This window comes from Macrotis lagotis, chromosome 2, assembly GCF_037893015.1.
Source record: "Macrotis lagotis isolate mMagLag1 chromosome 2, bilby.v1.9.chrom.fasta, whole genome shotgun sequence".
Lineage (NCBI taxonomy): Eukaryota > Metazoa > Chordata > Mammalia > Peramelemorphia > Peramelidae > Macrotis > Macrotis lagotis.
In genome coordinates, this window is record NC_133659.1 from 252704621 (window position 1) to 252723562 (window position 18942).

Consider the following 18942-nt stretch of genomic DNA (forward strand, 5'->3'; position numbering starts at 1 on the left):
AACTACATGGTTGAACATATGACTGCAGCTGGTGAAGCTTGTAACACACAGGTGGTTAAGTTATGTATCTCCCCCCCAAAAAAATCCACTCTTCAGGTGCTAAGTGAGAATGACAAGATTTTGAAACAAACCTGTAAACTTCCAACCTACTCAGAAGGAACAGACATTTCTTTGACTTAATCAAAGGCAAAAAAGAGGCTGAGGGTCAATACTACTTTTTTCTCTCTTGCCCCTCCCTAGTTCTTGCTTTCCTCTGCAACCTTCTTCTTCCCTCACTGCAGATGTAGCCTCTTGCTTTCCAATTGCCATTTCTCTTTCTCTGACTGAATATCTATTTGTTATCCTTTTTGTCTGTCTACTTCTGGGTCTCTATTGTTCCTGTCTCTGGGTTACTCATTTCCTCATTGCTTCTGAGCTCCAAATCGTTCCCGCTGTGTGTTCATCCCTCCCACTCCCCCTAAACTCCACAACCAATCCTATTTTAATTATCTTCTTTTACTTTTTGTCCTCATGTCCCTTACCCTCCTATTCCTCAATTCTCTAAAACAACAAAACAATCTGGGGTCCCTTTAAGAGCTCTCTCCACCCCCTTCTCATTCAACTCTAGAAACAGGTGCATCTCTCTCAGCATGTAATTGGAACTCCTCACACAAGCACACTCTGGATCAGGAGAGATGATGGTGTCTCAACAGCCTCATCATTCCTAACCAGAGAAAAAAATCTTATTTGCTTAGGAGCCAGAGAGAATAGAAGAGAGGCTAAAAACTGAGCTTAATGAGGAATTTGGGGGTCATCAAAATAGTGTTTGGGGTTATTTCCTCCCCCTATCTTTCTTTTCCGTGTGTGTGTGTGTGTGTGTGATGCTGAGGTATCAGCCACAGATGATGCAGACTTTGAATTTGCTCCTCCCTTTGCACCAAACCCTGGAGGGGGAAGGGAGTGTTGTGGTGTGCCATAGATTGGTCCAAGAGCTCTTGGGAGCCCTGACCCCTGCTTCCAAACCTGTCCTTTTGTTTCCTGAACAGAACACCAGAGTACTTGGTTCTCAACATGCTGCTTTCCATTTCCCCACCCCCAGGCTCCCCATCACCCTTTTTAGCATTCCAGTCATGTCAGCTCACCGTGGAAGTGGGGAAGAAAGGGGAATGGGGCTCTGGGGATTCTCTTCATTGTGGAAAGGGGGCCCGATAGTGCCTGGGCTGGAACCAGTTTCCTTTTTTTCTTGTCCCATAACTAAGAGAAAAACTGAAAGATGCTCTTTCTCCTTTCAATGTCCTTCCCTTCCTTCCCTGTTCTTTTCCTTGACCTCTCTCAGCTGGAGTGTTAGGGAAGAACAAGAGAGCTGAGTGGGGGGTTGGGTGATATGGAGAATCAGAAGGAGTGGGGACAGTAAGAGGATACCAGGAGAAGAGGCAGAACTGAATGGGGAGACCCTGGGAAAGGGGCAGGTCCTGGAGCAGTAGAGACCAGGAATCCAGGGAAGGGCGGATAATAAGAGCAAGGTGGCTGAGGGGAAGAGGAATAAAAAAATCAGTCCTTCCTATCTTGTCTGGAAGAAGGACATTCCCTTTGTCAGTCTTTCCCTGAGAATTTCATTTCTGCCTTTCCTTTCCTTTTAGAAGCAACTTAAGCTCAAATTAATAATTCGTCATTTAGAAAATTTCACAATAACTTGAAGTAATTGATGGCATCTGGTGGGGGGGAGGGGGAATTGTTTTGAAACCAAGGCTTAGGATTCAGTGGCCTATAGGTCTGTCCATCTGTTCCTAATTTAATCAGTTTTCCCTCTGACTCTGCTTTCCCATTTCCACCTTCAGTTGAATTCCCTAAGGCTGGGGACTTATTCCTTCCTTTCTTCCTCTGGGTCTCCCTCCACCCCAAGCCACAACTAAGTCAGGGATGACTTGTAATTTCTCCCCAGAAGAAAGAGTTATGGGAGCCCCTCCTGGCTTCAAGGGAGAGATTTTGGATAATGAGAAAGAATAAGAAATTGACTCCAATCCCCTATATTACCTTCATTTGTGTCCAACATATATTAGGTATCCATGGGGCTTGGGAATCAGGCCACAGATTTGGACTTAGGCTAGATGAATTTGTTTTTCAAAAATATGTGGATAATTGTTTCACTATAATAGCTTCCTTTTTAATCCTGCATATTTTATTTTATGCATTTAAAAATAATATTCTTCACCTGGAGGGATCTGCATGAACAGATACTGAGTGAGATGAGCAGAACCAGAAAAACACTGTACACCCTTAACAGCAACATAGGGGTGATGTTCAACCTTGATGGACTTGCTTGTTCCATCAGCGCAACAACCGGGGACAATTCTGGGCTGTCTGCAATGGAGAGTACCATCTGTATCCAGATAAAGAGCCATGGAGTTTGAACAAATTTCAAGAACTATTCCCTTTAATTTAGAAAAAAACAGATATCTTATTGTCTTATCCTGCTATCTCTTATACTTTATATTTCTTCCTTAAGGATGTGATTTCTCTCATCACACTCAATTTGGATCAATGTACAACATGGAAACAAAATAAAGACTGACAGATTGCTTTCCATGGGGGGGGGGGGGAGTAAGATTGGGAGAAAAATTGTAAAATTCAAAACTCAAATAAAATATTTAAAAATAATAATAATATTCTTCAAAGGATCTTGTAGGTTTCAACAGACTGCCAATGAAGTCCATAAGACACAAAAGAGAAACCCTTGGGCTAGAGGAAGTCAGAGGGAGTCAAGGCATGCCCCACTCATGGGTTGAAGGGAGATGGATAAGGGAAAGGGAAGAGGGAGAATCAACTTCCCTTCCCTTTAGAACAAGCTTCACCAAGGAAGATCTCCCTAAGTAGCAGGAAGGCGATTTAGATTTAGGATTAATGCCCATGGTAGAACCTGAAAATTCCAGTGTGGCAACCCTCAACTCCCAATTCCAGAATTGGTGGCTCTAAGACAGGGCCACAGTCAGAGATATGAGCCCATAGAAGAAGTGTTTTATTGTCCAGGTATAAGCATCACCTTAGGACCCCAGGTAAGGTAGCTCCGACCTTGGCAACTCCTTTTCTTCTCCCTGAAGAGTGTTCAGTTTCAACTTTCCCTGGAGCCTGAGGAGACAAGGGACAACCAACTTGTTTCCAGGAAAGCACAGATATGGGGAGGGGGCACTGTAGCCAGTGACTGGCACAGATGTGCCAGTGTCTTGATCCTATTGCCTCAGCCCTCAAGTTTTCTACAGGAGTGAAGATGGCAGTAGCCAATTGGATCACCTCAAACAGGTGATGATGGAAAAAGCATCAACATTTGGAAAGAATGTCTCACTTGTTTGTGTAATTTTTTTTCCCCTTGGTAGATGTTTCTGTTGTGTTCAAATTAATACTAAAGGGTATCACTTCTTTTTCCTCAACACATGTTTGAGAGATGGTAGAAGGTATTCTGGGAGTTGGGTGGAAAGAGAACTAAGGGAAAGGACAAGAGAAAGCCAGTATGGAATTAAGTATTTACTATGGATAATCCACAAAGAGGATAACAGAAGGAAGAATTTGTAGCACCTGTGCTGATTCATTGGAGTACAGTTATACAAGCAAGAGAGTTTACAAAGTGCCTTTCAAGGTCTGTGCTAACTGCATAAAAGACCTTCCATTTCGGGAATTTCTTGCCCCGCTCTCCCACTATGAGGGAGGTGTGCCATTTTTGTTAAGATATCTTAATTTGGGGGCAGCTAGGTGGTGCAGTGGATAGAGCACCAGCCCTGGAGTCAGGAGTACCTGAGTCCAAATCCAGTCTCAGACACTTAATAATTACCCAGCTGTGTGGCCTTGGGCAAGCCACTTAACCCCATTGCCTTGCAAAAACTAAAAAAAAAAAAAAATCTTAATGTTAAAAATCACTTTAATCAAGGTCTGTGCTGCCCCCGAGCTCACTGGGTTGACCTGGACTAGAGCAGGGCCAGGGCATACCTCTGGGAGAAGAGAAAGAAGTCATTGGCATGATGGAATGATAGCAGCTGATCTCGGTTTTGCACCAGTATGGCCACACACAACAGGACATCAAAGGTCAGGTCTTTTCGGGGAGCACAGCATCCATTGACCTCCACTGGAGGTGAACAGACATGGTCAGAGGAGATTGTTAGGGGATCCAAAAAGCATGAAGCAGATAAGAATTATGGAAGGGTCAAAGGATATGATGGTATCAAAGGTTACTAGAGTTCGTTGACAAAGGATTGGTGTATAAGGTTGAAAGGGATTTCAGACCCACATGTACAAAAATATTTATAGCAGCTTTTTTTGCAATGGTAAAGAGTTGGAAATTGAGGGGATGCCCATCAATTGGGGAATGACTGAACAAACTGTGATATATGAATGTGATAAAGTACTATTGTTCTATGTGAAATCATGAGTGGATGGACTTCAGAAAAACTTGGGAAAGACTTGCATGAACTGATGCTGTGAGTGAGTGAAGTGAGCAGAACCAGGAGTACATTGTACAAATTAACCATTGTGGGATGATCTACTATGATGGATTTAGCTCTTCTCAGCAGTTCAGTGAACAAGGATAATTCTAAAAGACTCATGATGGAAAATGCCATCCCCAATCAGAGAAAATCTATGAAATCTGAATGGAGAACAAAGCAAACTATTTTCGTATTTTAAAACTTGTTTTTAGTTTTTTCTTTCTTCCTCATGTTTTTTTCTCCCTCTAGTTCTGATTCTTCTTTTACAACATGACTAATATGGAAATGTGTTAAATATGATTGTACATGTATAATCTGCATTTCAGATTACTTGCTGTCAAAGAGAGGGGGAGGAAGGGAGGGTGTTAGAAAAAATGTGACACTTGAAAGCTTATAAAAAGATGAATATTGAAAATTATCTTTTCATGTAATTGGAAAAATTTTTTAAAAAGAATTCAAGATGGAAGAATTTGGCCTACTCACCATCCTTGATCCCTGAATGCTGCCAGTCAGGGGAGTTGTCCTTGGCACCCTCCAACCCTCTAATCTCCAGTACTCGAAGGGCATCTTGATGCTGCAAGTCTCTCTGGAAACACAGCAGCAACCAGCTTTGGGAGGATAGGGTTGATTAGTTAGACTATCAGAGCCTCAGTTCCCTTGTACATTCATTCCTAGCTCCCTCTATTAATCCCAGACCCAACTTCCTGCATCATTGTCACCACCTTCCTGAGCTTTCTAAATCACATCTCCCAGTCCTCTACTCTCAGCACTGCCATCCCTCCCAAGCCTTCCAGGGTTTTGAAGCTGACCGAAGACAGAAGAGCAGCTTTTCCTTGGAGACCCTCTCAATATGACTAGAGAGTTCTGGATCGACGTATCTTAGCAGTTCTTCAGAGACATCTGCAGGGAGGATATCTGTCTATTCACAGGGTCATCCTCCCTTCCCCTTGCCCTCTGCCTTAATTGGTGTCTCTTTTTGATAACCATCATCTCCTTACCAACACTCTCATTTTCAAAGGTTCCATCCCTGTTATTCCCTGTTGATAACAACATCCCTATCCCAAAGTTCTCATTCAGTACCCATCCTCACTTGAGAGCAGCTAAGTAGCACAGTGGATAGAGCACTAACCTTAAAGTCAGGAGGACAGGAATTTGAATCTAGCCTCAGACACATGACATTTACTAACTGTATGACCTTGGGCAAGTCATTTAACCCTGATTGCCTCCCATCCAGGGCCATCTCCAGTTGTCCTGATTCATATTTGGTCACTGGACCCATATGGCTCTGGAGGAGAAAGTGAGACTGGTGACTTAGCACAGCTCCCCCCTCACTCCAATCCAATTTATGCTCGTCATGGCATCACCTTTCTGATGTCATAGTCTTCTTTGACACTGAAGAACAAATATCATCTGCACTTGTTGCCATACTAAGTGGTCTAAAGACAGTGACAAGATAGCTAGTAAGGAAGAACAGTTGTGTGGGTGAAAGATAAAACAATAAAGATATGAAAAATATCTATAGGATTAATACCACCACAGTTGGCCAATTCCAATTCTGATAGGCAACAATCAGCTGCACCAGGGTCTGTCACTCATGAGCTGTCTATGCCCAGACATGAATATGGTTGCCCTTCCCATCCCCTTCCCCAGGGTCCATCTCTCACGGATCTTTCTTTTAATGCCGTCAGCTGTGAAGTTCATTCCTGCCCAGCGCATGAAGCCCACAAAGCACCAAAATGCATCAACCTCCGAGTCCAGGGTCTCCACAAATCGGCTCACAAAATCATTCATGCCCTGGCAGTAACCCAAGTCTGGCAAGGGGAAAGGGAAGAATGTCCTTCAACTTGGATTCCATTGAACAAAATGGACTCTGCTGAGGCTAGCTAGATGAAGATGGACAGGATGAAGACCCTACTTCTCAAAGAGTTTGGCACCTTAATAGGGAACTAAGAAGAATATGTAAACAAGTAGCTAACAAGAAAAGTAAAGAAAAAGAAGTACACAGGAGAAATCCAAGCCTAGCCCGGAGAAATTTGAGTTGGAGAAGGTCAAAGAGGGAAGGGAAATGGAGAACAATGGTAGTATGGACAAAATCATGAACCTCCTTTGGGATATCTGGGGAACTTGGTTTGGTTTATTGGAGAAAGGAACAGAGGGATCTGGTTTGAGGCATTTGGGATATGAAAAAGTAGAGAAGAGAAGATCAGTACCCAAGAAAGGAAAAATGAGGGAGGAGGAGGATGCATGCAAGAAAAGAGGGAGAGATATGTATAAAGGATGGCATTATTGAAGCAAAATAAGATGGTGAGGTAGTGAACACTTTGGCCCCTGAGAGGGGAAAGGAGGTCCCCTCAGGAAGCCTTACCTTGATGAAAGGCAGCATAGGTGATGAGTATCTCCCGGACAGAGAGCAACCTGACCAAACCCTCCTTCCTATGAGGTGGGAAGATGACACTTAGGTACCCCAATTACTTCAGATCCCACTCCCCAAGACTTTGAATTCCCCTGGACCCCTAAAAATATCAGCTCCCCATTCCCTTAACTCATTCAGAATTTGGTTGGAATGGTCTAGTTTTGATTAAGGAATATCAGGTTTGAGAATCTCCTTATTTCTCAGTGATGCTGAACTTCAAGGGAAATAATGACTCATATCCCTTGCACAACCTAGGACAGGGCTAGGGAAAGGAGTACAAAGGGAGTCCATGGGAGCTATGGAATCTGTCATAAGTATCCTAAGCCCAAGAAATTTGAGGCTTATCTCTGTGCTCTGCTCTGGTCTCCAGTTCCCCTTGGCTTGGCCTGCTCACTGGAAGTAAGAACGGTGTCGGTCAGTTCGGGGGACATCAGCATCTATGTATTTCTGGGCCTTCCTGAAGAGCTGGTCATTGAAGATATGGTACCGAAGACTCCTCTGGGTGGAGGAGAAAGGGTTTGGGGAAAGTTCTGTTCTTCAGGTCAGTGGACACTCTAGTCCCCAGCTTCCCTTCTCTGTACATCTTTTTCTATTCTAGAACTAAAAAGGTAAAGACTTATTTTCTTTGCTTGTCAGAATGGGAATTTCTTCTTCCTATTTTAATGAAAAGTGAGGGTGGTGGAAGGAAAAAGAAATTCCTTTCCCCCCCATCACATGAAGAACTAAGAGGAGGGGAAACATACTCCTACCACAAAAGATCCTCCTAGGAGAGAGAGAGCCTTTTCAAGTCTTTAGGTTTAGTCCTTCTCTCCCCACTAGTGTCTCTTCTTCTAACCTTGCATAAGATGAGTTTGGCATGGTTCTTTCCCCCATGGGATGAATATATATCCAGAGTCTCCATTGGAATTCTTTAGGAGAAATTTCTCCCAGCAATTACTTCCTTTTTTTCCACTAGAACCCACCCCCACCCCTGCAAAGATGTCCTCCCTCTTCAACCCAATGACTAGCAGTTCTCTCCCACCTCAGCCAACTTTTCCAGAGGAGATGCTTTTTTTCTTATCTGTGCCTGTAACACTTCATACTTGTCGATGGCCATGGAAAATTCCTCTGTGGGAAAAGAAAAGGAAGGATAGGATGCTTAGAAATACAGCAGATGGGGAGGAGGGGGAGCCAAGATGGCAGAGTGAGGGAGCCAAGATGGTGGAATGAAGGCAGGAAACTCCAGGAGCTCTCTCTCAGACCACTCCAAATACCTTTAAATCCTGACTCTAAACAAATCCTAGAGTGGTGGAACCCAAAAAAAGACTGGGAAAACAATTTTCCAGCCCTGTTGAGGAGGAGGGAAGCCTGGTCTGCTCTTCCCCCCCCCCCATTTAGGAAAAGGGAAGATGAGCATTCTCTGCCTCTTAATGTCTTAGGAAAAGGGCCATGGTCACCCTCCCCAATCCCATAAAGAAAGTCATATTCCCAGGATCCAAGTAAGGTCCAAGAACTTGTTGCTAATAAGTAATAGAATTAATCAAGGAATTAAGGAAGATGAGTTCAAATCCAACTTCAGACACTTTCTAGCTGTGGGACCCTGGGCAAAGCCTGTTTGTCTCAGTTTCCTCCTCAGTACAATGAGCTGAAGCTGAAGATAGAGATGGCAAATACTATCTCTGCCAAGAAAGCCCCAAATGGAGACACAGAAGAGTCATACAATTGAGACAATTCAATATCAACAAGGTTTATAAAGTGCTTTGTAGACATTACTTCCTTTGATCCTCATGACAACTCAATGAGTCAGGTGTCATTCCCATTTTACAGATGAGAAAATTTTGGCTCAGAGTTTTGTCTAGAGTAATAGACCTAATAAGTGTTCATAGTAGAATTTGAACCTCGCTGACTTCAATCCATTACACCCATAATTATACAAAAATTTTAGTCTTAAAACTAATTTTAATATTAACTATTCTTAAATATAATTTTACATATCAGAATTATAAAACCCAGAGTGGTTAAGCAATATGTCCCACATCTATTTAGGCAGCTGGCAGAAACAAGAACTCCTAAATATATGTTCTTTCCACTATGCCATGCATCCTACAGCTCACAAGAGAAAAGAGGTTGGAACACTAAACCTTCCTACCAGCCTCCAAGCCCCCATTTCCACTAGGAAAAAGCCTTAAATGCATCCCCTCCCCCCATTTGCATAGTAATCTTCACATAAAGGGTTCATTTATTCACTCTCTGTCTGGGAATACTCACCATCTGCAGGCACCCTGAGGCGGATGACATTAGGATATTGATCTCTCCAGGCCCACTTCATGCCATGGTAATGGGCTTCCAGCTTAGTATCTAATACCTGTCGCTCCTCAGCTGTGGAGCTGGGTGGGTACACACCAAACAGAAACTTCCATACCAGCTTCCGCTCCTCAGCCTTTGGACCTGAGATTGCCAACACACACACACACACACACACACACACACACATATAACATGAATCAACTTCCCAGCATAAAAGGATTCCATTCTAGTAGAGTTTGTGGTTTGGGGCTGGAATGGGTTGGATATTACTTTTGTCTTTGTACATAATAAACACTTAATAAATACTTCTTGAATTGAATTGATTTGCTTCTTGACCCAATGAAAGATTGGCAATCACTACTGGACTTAGAGGAAGGTGCAGTTCCTGGACATTGCCACAAGATGGCGTAGTGGTTCTGCAAACAGTCAGTCACTTGGACTCACTACTATTCCCTGGACATTAAACTAACTCTGGGAGGGAAATCTATTGCAGATTCTAGGAGGAGGTTCCCAGCAATTTCAAGAGGGAAATTGTGGTGCAGTGGAAAGAATTCAGGAGACTTGTATTCTAGCCCTGACTCTTCACCTAACTAGCTGTGTGACCTTGAGCAAGTCACTTAACCTCCCTGTGCCTCAGTTTCACCATCTGTAAAATGAGAGAGTTGGAATCAGATGATCTCTAAACTTTCTTCCATTTTTAAGATTCTGGGAACCCATAAGACCAATATAATAGTCTTGGTCAAAGTTAATGAGGGTATGCAGTGAGGTCGTAGCAATGGGAACAGTACTGACTGGAGAGATTGTGAGAGGAGAATAGTTGGTGACTAGAAGAATGGTAAGAGATAAGGGGGGTTCTTAGGCTTCACTGGGGCTGACCAAGTGGCTTTCAGTAGCCAGCATTCAAAGGAGGGCTTCAGCTTTTGTCTTTGGATGTCTTTGCCTCTCAGTTGCCTATTTGGGTTACTCTTTTGGACCCTGGAAGAAATCTGACCTAGATTGTACATTCAGGTATGTTAGACTGTGCCAATTATATGATAAATGCTTAATAAATGTTTGATTGATTGATGGCATCTGGAGGGGCCAGGAAGAGAACTGCTGGGCCTTGACAATGTAAGAGCAAGGAAGGAAGGGCTCCTTGCCTACTGACCTTTCTGGTAGACCATCCTCCGAAGTCGAGGGACATCTAAGCGTCCCACATGATCAAAGAGGCCCTCCAGGGAGTCAGATGGCAGGGGCAGACTCTCTACACAGTTACAGGGGCTGTTCTTGGAGGGGTCTGTGGTCTTGAGGATCCTGGTCTTAGGATGGCCCTTCTGCGGTTCCTTGCTCCCTTTCTCTGGGGACTTTGGTTTGAGATCCACTGTGATGATGCTTCTGTGTAGAGGGAACAAGAGGGAGTTGTTTCCAAACTAATCTTGTACTAATCTTCACCTTCCTCTATACCCACACCATCATGACCTCTCCACATGTACAAGGCTATGTCAAAATTCATGTTCATATTTGCAAAGACACCTGTGTGTATAAAAAGATATGGTTCTGTGTGGGGTTCCCAGTCAACCCATATATACATACCTAGCATCTACATCAGCCTTTGGGATATGGAAATATGGACATAGACCACTAGAGATTTACTACAAATTTTTTAAAAAGGCAGAGCTGCATGTTAAAAAGAGGCCCACCACCCAAAGAACTGGAAATTAAGTAAATGCCCTTCAATTGGGGAATGGCTTAGCAAACTGTGGTATATGTACGTCATGGAACACTATTGTTCTATTAGGAACCAGGAGGGATGGGAATTCAGGGAAATCTGGAGGGATTTGCATGAATTGATGAGATGAGCAGAACCAGAAAAATACTGTACACCCTAACAGCAACATGGGGGTGATGATCAACCTTGATGGACTCGCTCATTCCATCAGTGCAACAATCAGGGACAGTTTGGGGCTGTCTGCAATGGAGAATACCATCTGTATCCAGAGAAAGAACTGCAGAGTTTGAACAAAGACCAAGTACTATTACCTTAAATTTAGGGAAAAAACCTGATATTTTATTATCTGATCCTGCTATCTCTTATACTTTATGTTTTTTCCTTAAAGATATGATTTCTCTCTCAGCACACTCAATTTGGATCAATGTATACCACGGAAACAGTGTAAAGACTGGCAAATTGCCTTCTGTGGGGGGTGGGGAGAGGGAAGTAAGATTGGGGGGGGATTGTAAAACTCAAATAAATCTTTAAAGTGTGAAAAGAGAAAGAGGCCCACCACCTACCAATGTCTGCTTCCTCCATAACTCCCTAGGTCCCTAAGGCCCTTCAGAATCTCTCAGGTTTGGACCTATTTGTCCAATTGGTTTGGGAGTTGCTGTTCTCAATCTTGGGGTCCCTTTGTCCCTGACTCACCCTCCCCCAAGGGAGCCTGAAAAGAGTCATCCTGGTTCCACTTGGTCCTGGTCATGCCCTTTCTTTTGTGACCCAACCTGACCTTAGGTAGGAGCTCAGCCATGGGAGCAACAGGCGGAGCACTCTTGCACATGGAGCCAGGCCTAGGATTCTCTGGATTTTCAAGATGGCCAATTGGATGAAAACCTCTAGCCACTCCCTGTTGGAGAGAAGAAAGTCTGCAGAACACACCCTAGGAGCAGCATTGCCCCTAGACAGAGCCTAGGGTTCTGGGTTTGGGAAAGGTGGAGGACTGGAAGGACCACCTGGGGTAGGGGAAGGAGGCAAAATGAAGAGGACGTGCACATTCTTCAGATGATTTGCAAATTATGCAAATGAACCCAGTTTTCCTGCTGAAGTCCCCCAGGGAACCTGTAAGACCTAGAGGAATTGGGATCAGTGGGGAGGGGAGGGCAATGAGCTTTTTCAACCAAGGGAAGGTCCTCACCCAAAGGCCTGCAAACAGTACAGGAAGAACTGGAGGGCCAGAGATGGCCAGTTCCCTGGGTACATACCCCAGGACAGCTGGATGAGGAACTAATCCCTGAGCAGTGAGGGCCCCTCCCCCACTCACCCAGCTGCTTAGCTCACAGAGGGCATTGTGAGACATGTTATGCCCAGATTCTCTCTTGGTTCCCCTCTCTGTCCCTCTCTGTTCCTTCTCCATCTTCTTTTCTGCCTTTCCTTTTTTTGTGCTTTATGTGTTACAGCTTCAGTTTTCCTATTTGTATTTGGTTTGGATCCAGTAGACAAGCACACAAACACTGCTCCCCCCAAAGTGCATCCCCTGGAAACAGGGGGACTACTAAAAGTGAGTACCCTTTCTATAGTTGTTAACCATAAGGAAAGCTCCTTCACTTCATGCTAAACTCAATCATCTAACCCTTTGCTTCATCTCCTCTTCTCCTTGGTCTGTTTTCTCTTTTCCCTTTCTACTTTCTTTATCCTTTCCTCTTTCAGTTCAATACATCCTTTCTTTCTTTTCCTCCCCTCTCCTTCCTTTCTCTGATTGCTAATCTTTGTCCTTCCTCTCCCCCTCTTTTTTTGCCTCTTATCTTACCACTCCTCTTCACATCTCCCTCATTCCTACATCCTTCCTCTTATTTCCTCTTGGCTTTTTATACTTCCCTTTCTCTCTTAAGCTCTCTTTCTACTCTTCCTCACCCAGGCTCTCACCTCATTTCTCTCCATTCTCATTCCCCTCCCCCTATTTCCCCATCTCATTATGGGTGGATTCTGTCCACCCCACCCACTCCTCTGGCCCATTTCTGCTCAGCTGGTCAGGTCTTAACAATATACATCTGGTAGGAACATTGGGATGGTAATACTCAGTAGGGAACAGTAAGGGACAGTAGGGAACTCAGTAAGCTGACCGCTGCTAGCGGTCAGCAGTTGGCTTGGATCTGGCCTCAGTTAGAATTGAGTTGGCTAGACCAAGAGGCTGGCAGAAATGAAAGTGGCTGTAGCAGCTGCACATGAGGATCCAAGAGTCTTGGCATCTGAATGGCAATGGGGAGAACAGACAGTGCCAGGGAGAAAGGAGGGACATTTGCAGCTCTTTTGACCTTAAGGACCTCAGGTCCTGGCTTCCCCAAAAGATAGTTTAAGATGGTGTCACCAGAGCCAGGAGAGACTTGAACCCAGCTGCTATCACCACGATAGGAGGTCCCAGTGAAGGGTAGAACTTGGGCAATTCTAGGCTGGAGGCAATCATTAGGGAGACTGTGCTGCCCCCTAGTGGAAAGAGAAGAAACAGTAGGATGCTGGGGTAGGGAGAGACAACCTAGTTCTCTCCAAGTTGCTACTTTCAAATAAAAAAAAAGATAAAAACGCACAAACACACACTTAGAAACATAGTCAAAAATATTCAGAAATACATGTCTTCTATGTGTCAGTACTCTACCCCTTCATTCTCTGGCAATCTCAACTTAAACTACCACTGTTCCGATTTCCAAGAGGTCTATTCTCTTATCTACAGTTAGAGAAGTGGATAAAAAAAATCTCAAGATTCTGTCACTGGCAAGAATCCTAAAGCCATATCTTTTCATTCCTGTCCTGAAATTCAGTTTTACAACCTGAATCCCCATGGTTTGGGGGGATCTAGGATCAGGTATGAGGGAGAAGTCCTGAGGCCCAAGGAAATTGAGAAATACAGAGGGAAGGGATACAGAATGCAAAGTTAATAAGAGCATAAGACTTGAAGTTGGAAGGGACCTTAGATCACATGATAACTCTCATTTTTACAAACCCCTCATTTTTACAGATGAAGAAACAGAGGTACAAAGAAGAAAATGGTTTCCCCAATTCTATATAGGTCAAGAAGTAGCAGAAGCATGTTGCAAAGCCAGGTAGTCTGACTCCAAATGGGATCTTCTCTCCACTAGTCCACCCTACCTTACAGATAGATGCTCATGGTATATGTACCACTCAATCCTGGCAAAGCAAGGATTTGTGCTCATATTCATGTATGTGGATGGGTATAAGAGCTTTTAATAGCACAGGCTCCTAGAGTCCACAGTCCAGACAGAGCTCCACACATAGAGGGTGGGCAAAGAGATTGATGCATGTAATAGCTGTGTGCTCAGGTGGAGCGATGTCACAGGAACCAAGTCTGCAGACTGGCGTATGTAATACTATGCCTCCAGATGAAGGCGTGTGGAGCCGCGTGAGCAGCTCTGCATGGGGCTCCATGACAGCCCATGTGCTGCCCGCGGGCAGATTTATAGCCCAGAGTTGGATGCAGCTGTGTGCAGCTGTGTATGCAAATTTATGCAAATTTCACTCGATCTGTGCCCAGGCCTGGTAGGGAACTGGGGATGGGGGGAAGGGAGACAATATTGTCAGGGTCTCTTGGCCCCCCCAAACAAGGTCTTCTGGCTCCCATAAAGAGGATGATTTGGGGTCCCACACTTAGCACAGAGATCAGGATGGGGGAGGAGATGAAGCATCTTCCCTCTCCTAATAGTCTCTACTTGGGCATGGCATAGCAAAGAAAGAATGCATATTATAGTAGCCATATCTTCTTCCATCCAATCCCTTAAGATGCTTAGAATATAGGCAAACTGAAGGGACTGGAGCCATACTATGCCCAGAATCTTGGATCCCCAGGTAGAAGAGATCTCATTTCCTAATTACAGTGATAGAACAAGATTTCTTTGTGAGGCAGAGGCCAAAGCAGACTCCCTACCCCACATCTCCATCTGGACTGACCCCTTCTCCAAAAGTATCTTATCTAGTGGCCAAGCACAAATCCCTCCACCTCTCTGAAGAACCAGTCATACAGTTTGGGATCAACTCACAATGTAAACAAATACTATGTAAATGGGAGCTGTTGTCTTGATCTACTGGACTATTGATAAATCCTTCCTAAAGTCTAACCTCAATCCCTCATGCTTCTTCCATTTTTCTATCCTCTGTTTTCACACTGAAAAGAGCAGAAACAACTTTATGTTAGGAGACCCAGGCAAATGAACCCAGGCATTAGACTCCACCCTCCCTGGCAGTGGAGGCTAGGACAGTTCTCTCTCTCTCTCTCTCTCTCTCTCTCTCCCTCCCTCCCTCCCTCTCTCCCTCCCTCCCTCCCCGGATCTTAGTTCAATCCCAACTGGAAGATTCCCTATGTTGGCCACAAGGGGTCGCCCTTGCGCTATGAATAGAAAATCTTTGGCTACTGTCTAGACAGGAGACTGTCCAATCCCTCACCGGTCCATTCCTATACTTTACACACTTATCCCAGTGGGCACAACCATCCTATGCTCCTTCTCTCCCTCCTCTTCCTCCCCTGTTCTTTCTTCTTTAAAGTTTCTGTTGAGAATGGGAAATATGGACTCTTGAGTCCTCTGACATCTTCCCCCTAGATCCCTCCTTCCCTTCCCCCAATGACCTGAAGAAAGAAAGTTAGATGGTCAGAGCAACGGAATTTGGAGATAAAGAACCTAGGCTCTTCTATTGCTCATTTGGGTTACTTTGGGGAAATTGTCAGCCCTATTCTGTGCCTCATTTTCCTTATCTATACAAAAAGAGGATTAGACTAATATCTCCAAAGACTCTGGTCTAAATTCTATAATCCTCTCCCCTCTGAAGAGAATAGGAGGGATGAGATCTCAGGGAGGGAGAATGATCTGGGCTTGAAAAAAATTATTGGATTTGGAGGAAGGCTTCTGAAGAATCTGTCTGACCTCAGGAAAGTCTAGGCTTCAGGTTCTGCATCTGTGAAACAAATTATACTTGCTCTTACCTTCTTGATAGAGGTTGTGAAGAAAGCTTTGTAAATCTCCCAGCACTTCAGAAATGTGTTATCATCATAAGAAACTGAGACCAGAAGTTCTGTGGTTTACTGCCTGGGGAAGTCACTGAACCTCTCTGGTCCTCACTCAATTGGTTGATCATGTTTATTTGCTGATTATAAATGGATTAGCTGTGTTGGGTGTCTTCTAAGGTTACTTGCTGCTTTGAGAGCTCTGAATCTTTGAGCCTCATGGGATATAGACAGTTGAGAATTCAGAGATAGAAGAAAAGGCTAGGCAGTAGGGAATGGGTCAGAAAAAGGAAGAACTGCTAGTCCTCTTCCTGAACCTCCTCCTCCCTCTCTCCCCCCATCTCAAAGAGACCAGCCAATTAAGCAGCAGCACAGTGGGTTGCCATAGCAACAAAAAGCCTTCTGTATGGGGAAAGGGATGAGGAAATCAGGTAAGAATCTGAAAGAGAAGGGGTTGGTACCAGCATCCAAAGGGAAAGGGTTTGAGATTTAAAGAATTGGAATAATGATTGGGATTTTAATTATTCCACCTGAAGAAGAGAAAGGATCAAGTGACACCAAGGAAAACAGTAACCTATGGAAAAGGGGGCACTGCATGGCAAGTTAAGGAGACCTGAGTTTTAGTTAAGGTTATGAGACTGAGTCACTATATGGTTGGGCAAATCTCGTTCCCCCTCTGGATGGATTGAGTGATTTTTAGAGTACCTTCCAAATCTAAAACTTGATGATTCTAATCTAAGTAGAGAAAGATCTGATAGAAAAGCCTCTTTTAAGGAGAGAATTAGATAATTCTGCTGAAATTGCAGCAGGAAAAATGAAAGAGAAACATGGTGGGGAGAGTAAGAAGCTCTTTCATTGAAGAAAGTGAAAAAAAGGGGAGATGCCACTCCTATCATATAGACAGGGAGATATGGGAGCACTGGTATTCTTCTAAGAGGAATGGATGTAGATACTTTATTTCAAAGCACTAAAAAATTACAGTCACTCCTGGGATAATAAGGGCTAGTAGAAAAGAGGAAGATGAAGGACAAAGTAATGAGAGAAAAGAGAATCTGAGAAGTGGATGAAGAGAGGGAAAGGGCAAAAAAGGAAGCCTCCCTACTCCTCATAGAGGGTGGGGAAAGGGCAGAGAGTGTTTCCAGACTGATAGTTGAAGACATATGGTCATAGTGCCAGAGGGGATGAGTGGACCCACAACCAGATGCTTTTTCTTCTCCCACTAGCATTTTCCTCCTCCCCACCACACACACACACACACACACACACACACACACACACACACACACACAAAACAGCCATGTGTGTTCTGTTATTTAAGGACACTGATGTAAGCCCAAACACACAAAGCCACTTTCACCTGCTCACCCTACCATCTTCAATGGGATGGCTCACACCTTTCACTCTTCATAGAATATTCTCTCTCTCTTCCCTCTACTTACCAAAATCTTTAGGACCTGCTAATTAGGTTCCTCCTCCTCCAAGAAGCCTTTCTTGACCCCCCCCCCTTCAGCCCCCCCCAATGTTTTTCCTTCCTCTCCTTTATTTAGCCATTCACTTGCCAAATAGTATTTAAATTCTTTCCCTCAATTGATTTACCACCAATTTATCCTGGATGTAGCTTGTTTGTACAAAATCATTTGTTTGTATGGTATCTCCCAGTAGATTGTGGGGTCCTTAAGTGCAAGGTCTGTCTTTGACCTTCTCTAACTGGCATATAGCATGAGCTTAATGAATATTTATTGAATGACTAAGAGCAGAGATTGTAATTTTCATGTCCCCCACAAGATTAGATATTCAGTAAGTACTCAATAAATGTTTGGATGAGTGAAGAAAGTTGTAGATGAGTTATACCGGTCTACAATATGCCCTGTTATTTGGGGGGTTGTTGACACATTACAAGGACCATTATCTTATAGATGAGACAATTGATCCAGTGATGGAAAAATGACCACCCAGAGTCCCCTAGGTGGTAAATGACAAAGCTGAGGTTTAGCCCAGGTCTTCTGATGCCAAAGCTGGTGTTTCTTCCACTGCAGACACGGCAGCCATCCTGTATGCAAACTCTCAGATGCACCACAGACACATATGCACACCCCGATTTATACAGCCAGGAGCTCATAACTCTCTATTATGTTTTCTGCCTCCAAAGCCACCAGAGGGCACTGTCACCCACACTGCCCTCTGCTTGGCCTTGTTTGCCTCCCTCCGCGGCCCTCTGCTGGACATAGGTGGTACAGCAGCTACTGCTCTCTGTCTCCCACCTCTGGGCTCCACTGAAGGAGAGAAGGTAGGTAGCAATTTCAGAAAGATCTAGTAAATGGACCTCCAACCCAGAATACAACAGTTATATTTTTAATTATATTTTGGAGTGTGGTTTATTCACAACAGCCCTGTAAGGGAGGTAGTTCAAATATTATCTCCATTTTACAGGTGAGAGAGCTTTCTGCTTTGCTCAAGATCACACAATAAGAGTCTAAGGTCTCCTGATTCCAAATTTATCATTTTTTCCCATTGCACAACATTTTCTGGTAATCGACTTTATTCCTCCTCTCCAGAATATTTCAACAGGAACCCAAACATCCCAGCCTCACCGCCCCACCCAAATCCTCACTTCTTCTATTGTCTTACTCAAATAGCTCCCTTTTCCCCTTCAAAATTGTAGGAGTGTGTCAATTTTTTTTCAGTGTGTTAGTTTTGCTGGTGTATTTTTTTCTACTTTTAAATTCCTTTTTTTTCATAAAGGATGTCTCCGTGGGAGGAGGAGTGATATATTCAAAATGTGATGTAAATACAAATGTCAAAAAATTTTGTTTTAAAACACAGAAGGAGATGGGAGACTTCATTTTTTTTTGTTAGTTTTTGCAAGGCAATGGGGTTAAGTGGCTTGCCCAAGGCCACACGGCTAGGTAATTATTAAGTATCTGAGACCAGATTTGAACCCAGGTACTCCCGACTCCAAGGCCAGTGCTCTATCCACTGCACCACCTAACCACCCCAGAGACTTCATTTCTTACCCAGGTTCTTTCTTCTTCCCATTCCCCCAGAGTTTTAGGAAAGAAATTTCCTACATTCTTAAGTTGTAGTCTCTTGTTCA

At 43.9% G+C, this 18942-nt stretch overlaps 1 protein-coding gene across 2 annotated transcripts; it reads right to left on the reverse strand.

Moving 5' to 3' along the window:
* Positions 1-2974: 2974 nt before the first annotated feature.
* Positions 2975-12146, reverse strand: LOC141514715 (TBC1 domain family member 15-like). Of its 2 annotated transcripts, XM_074225736.1 has the most exons (12): positions 12039-12146; positions 11634-11750; positions 10298-10524; positions 9112-9291; positions 7886-7971; positions 7259-7362; positions 6817-6884; positions 6116-6262; positions 5261-5351; positions 4935-5059; positions 3958-4093; positions 2975-3105 (listed from the first exon to the last, which is right to left on the reverse strand). In XM_074225736.1, the coding sequence occupies exons 1-12, from the start codon at positions 12101-12103 to the stop codon at positions 3021-3023; spliced, it is 1431 nt and encodes a 476-aa protein (XP_074081837.1). In that variant the 5' UTR covers positions 12104-12146; the 3' UTR covers positions 2975-3020. The 2 variants fall into 2 exon arrangements, with proteins under 2 accessions (XP_074081837.1, XP_074081838.1); XM_074225737.1 differs by lacking the exon at positions 3958-4093.
* Between the last annotated feature and the right edge of the window lie 6796 nt (positions 12147-18942).

What these genes read in the sequence shown, in the direction of transcription:
- LOC141514715 (XM_074225736.1), bottom strand. Translation starts at nt 12,103, where the DNA reads ATGTACCCAGGGAACTGGCCATCTCTGGCCCTCCAGTTCTTCCTGTAC. An exon ending in CTCTGGAAAAGTTGGCTGAG is followed by an intron (nt 7,363 to 7,885) that starts GTGGGAGAGAAC and finishes TCCTCCACCCAG; the next exon opens with AGGAGTCTTCGGTACCATAT. An exon ending in CGGCATTAAAAGAAAGATCC is followed by an intron (nt 5,352 to 6,115) that starts GTGAGAGATGGA and finishes TCCTCCCTGCAG; the next exon opens with ATGTCTCTGAAGAACTGCTA.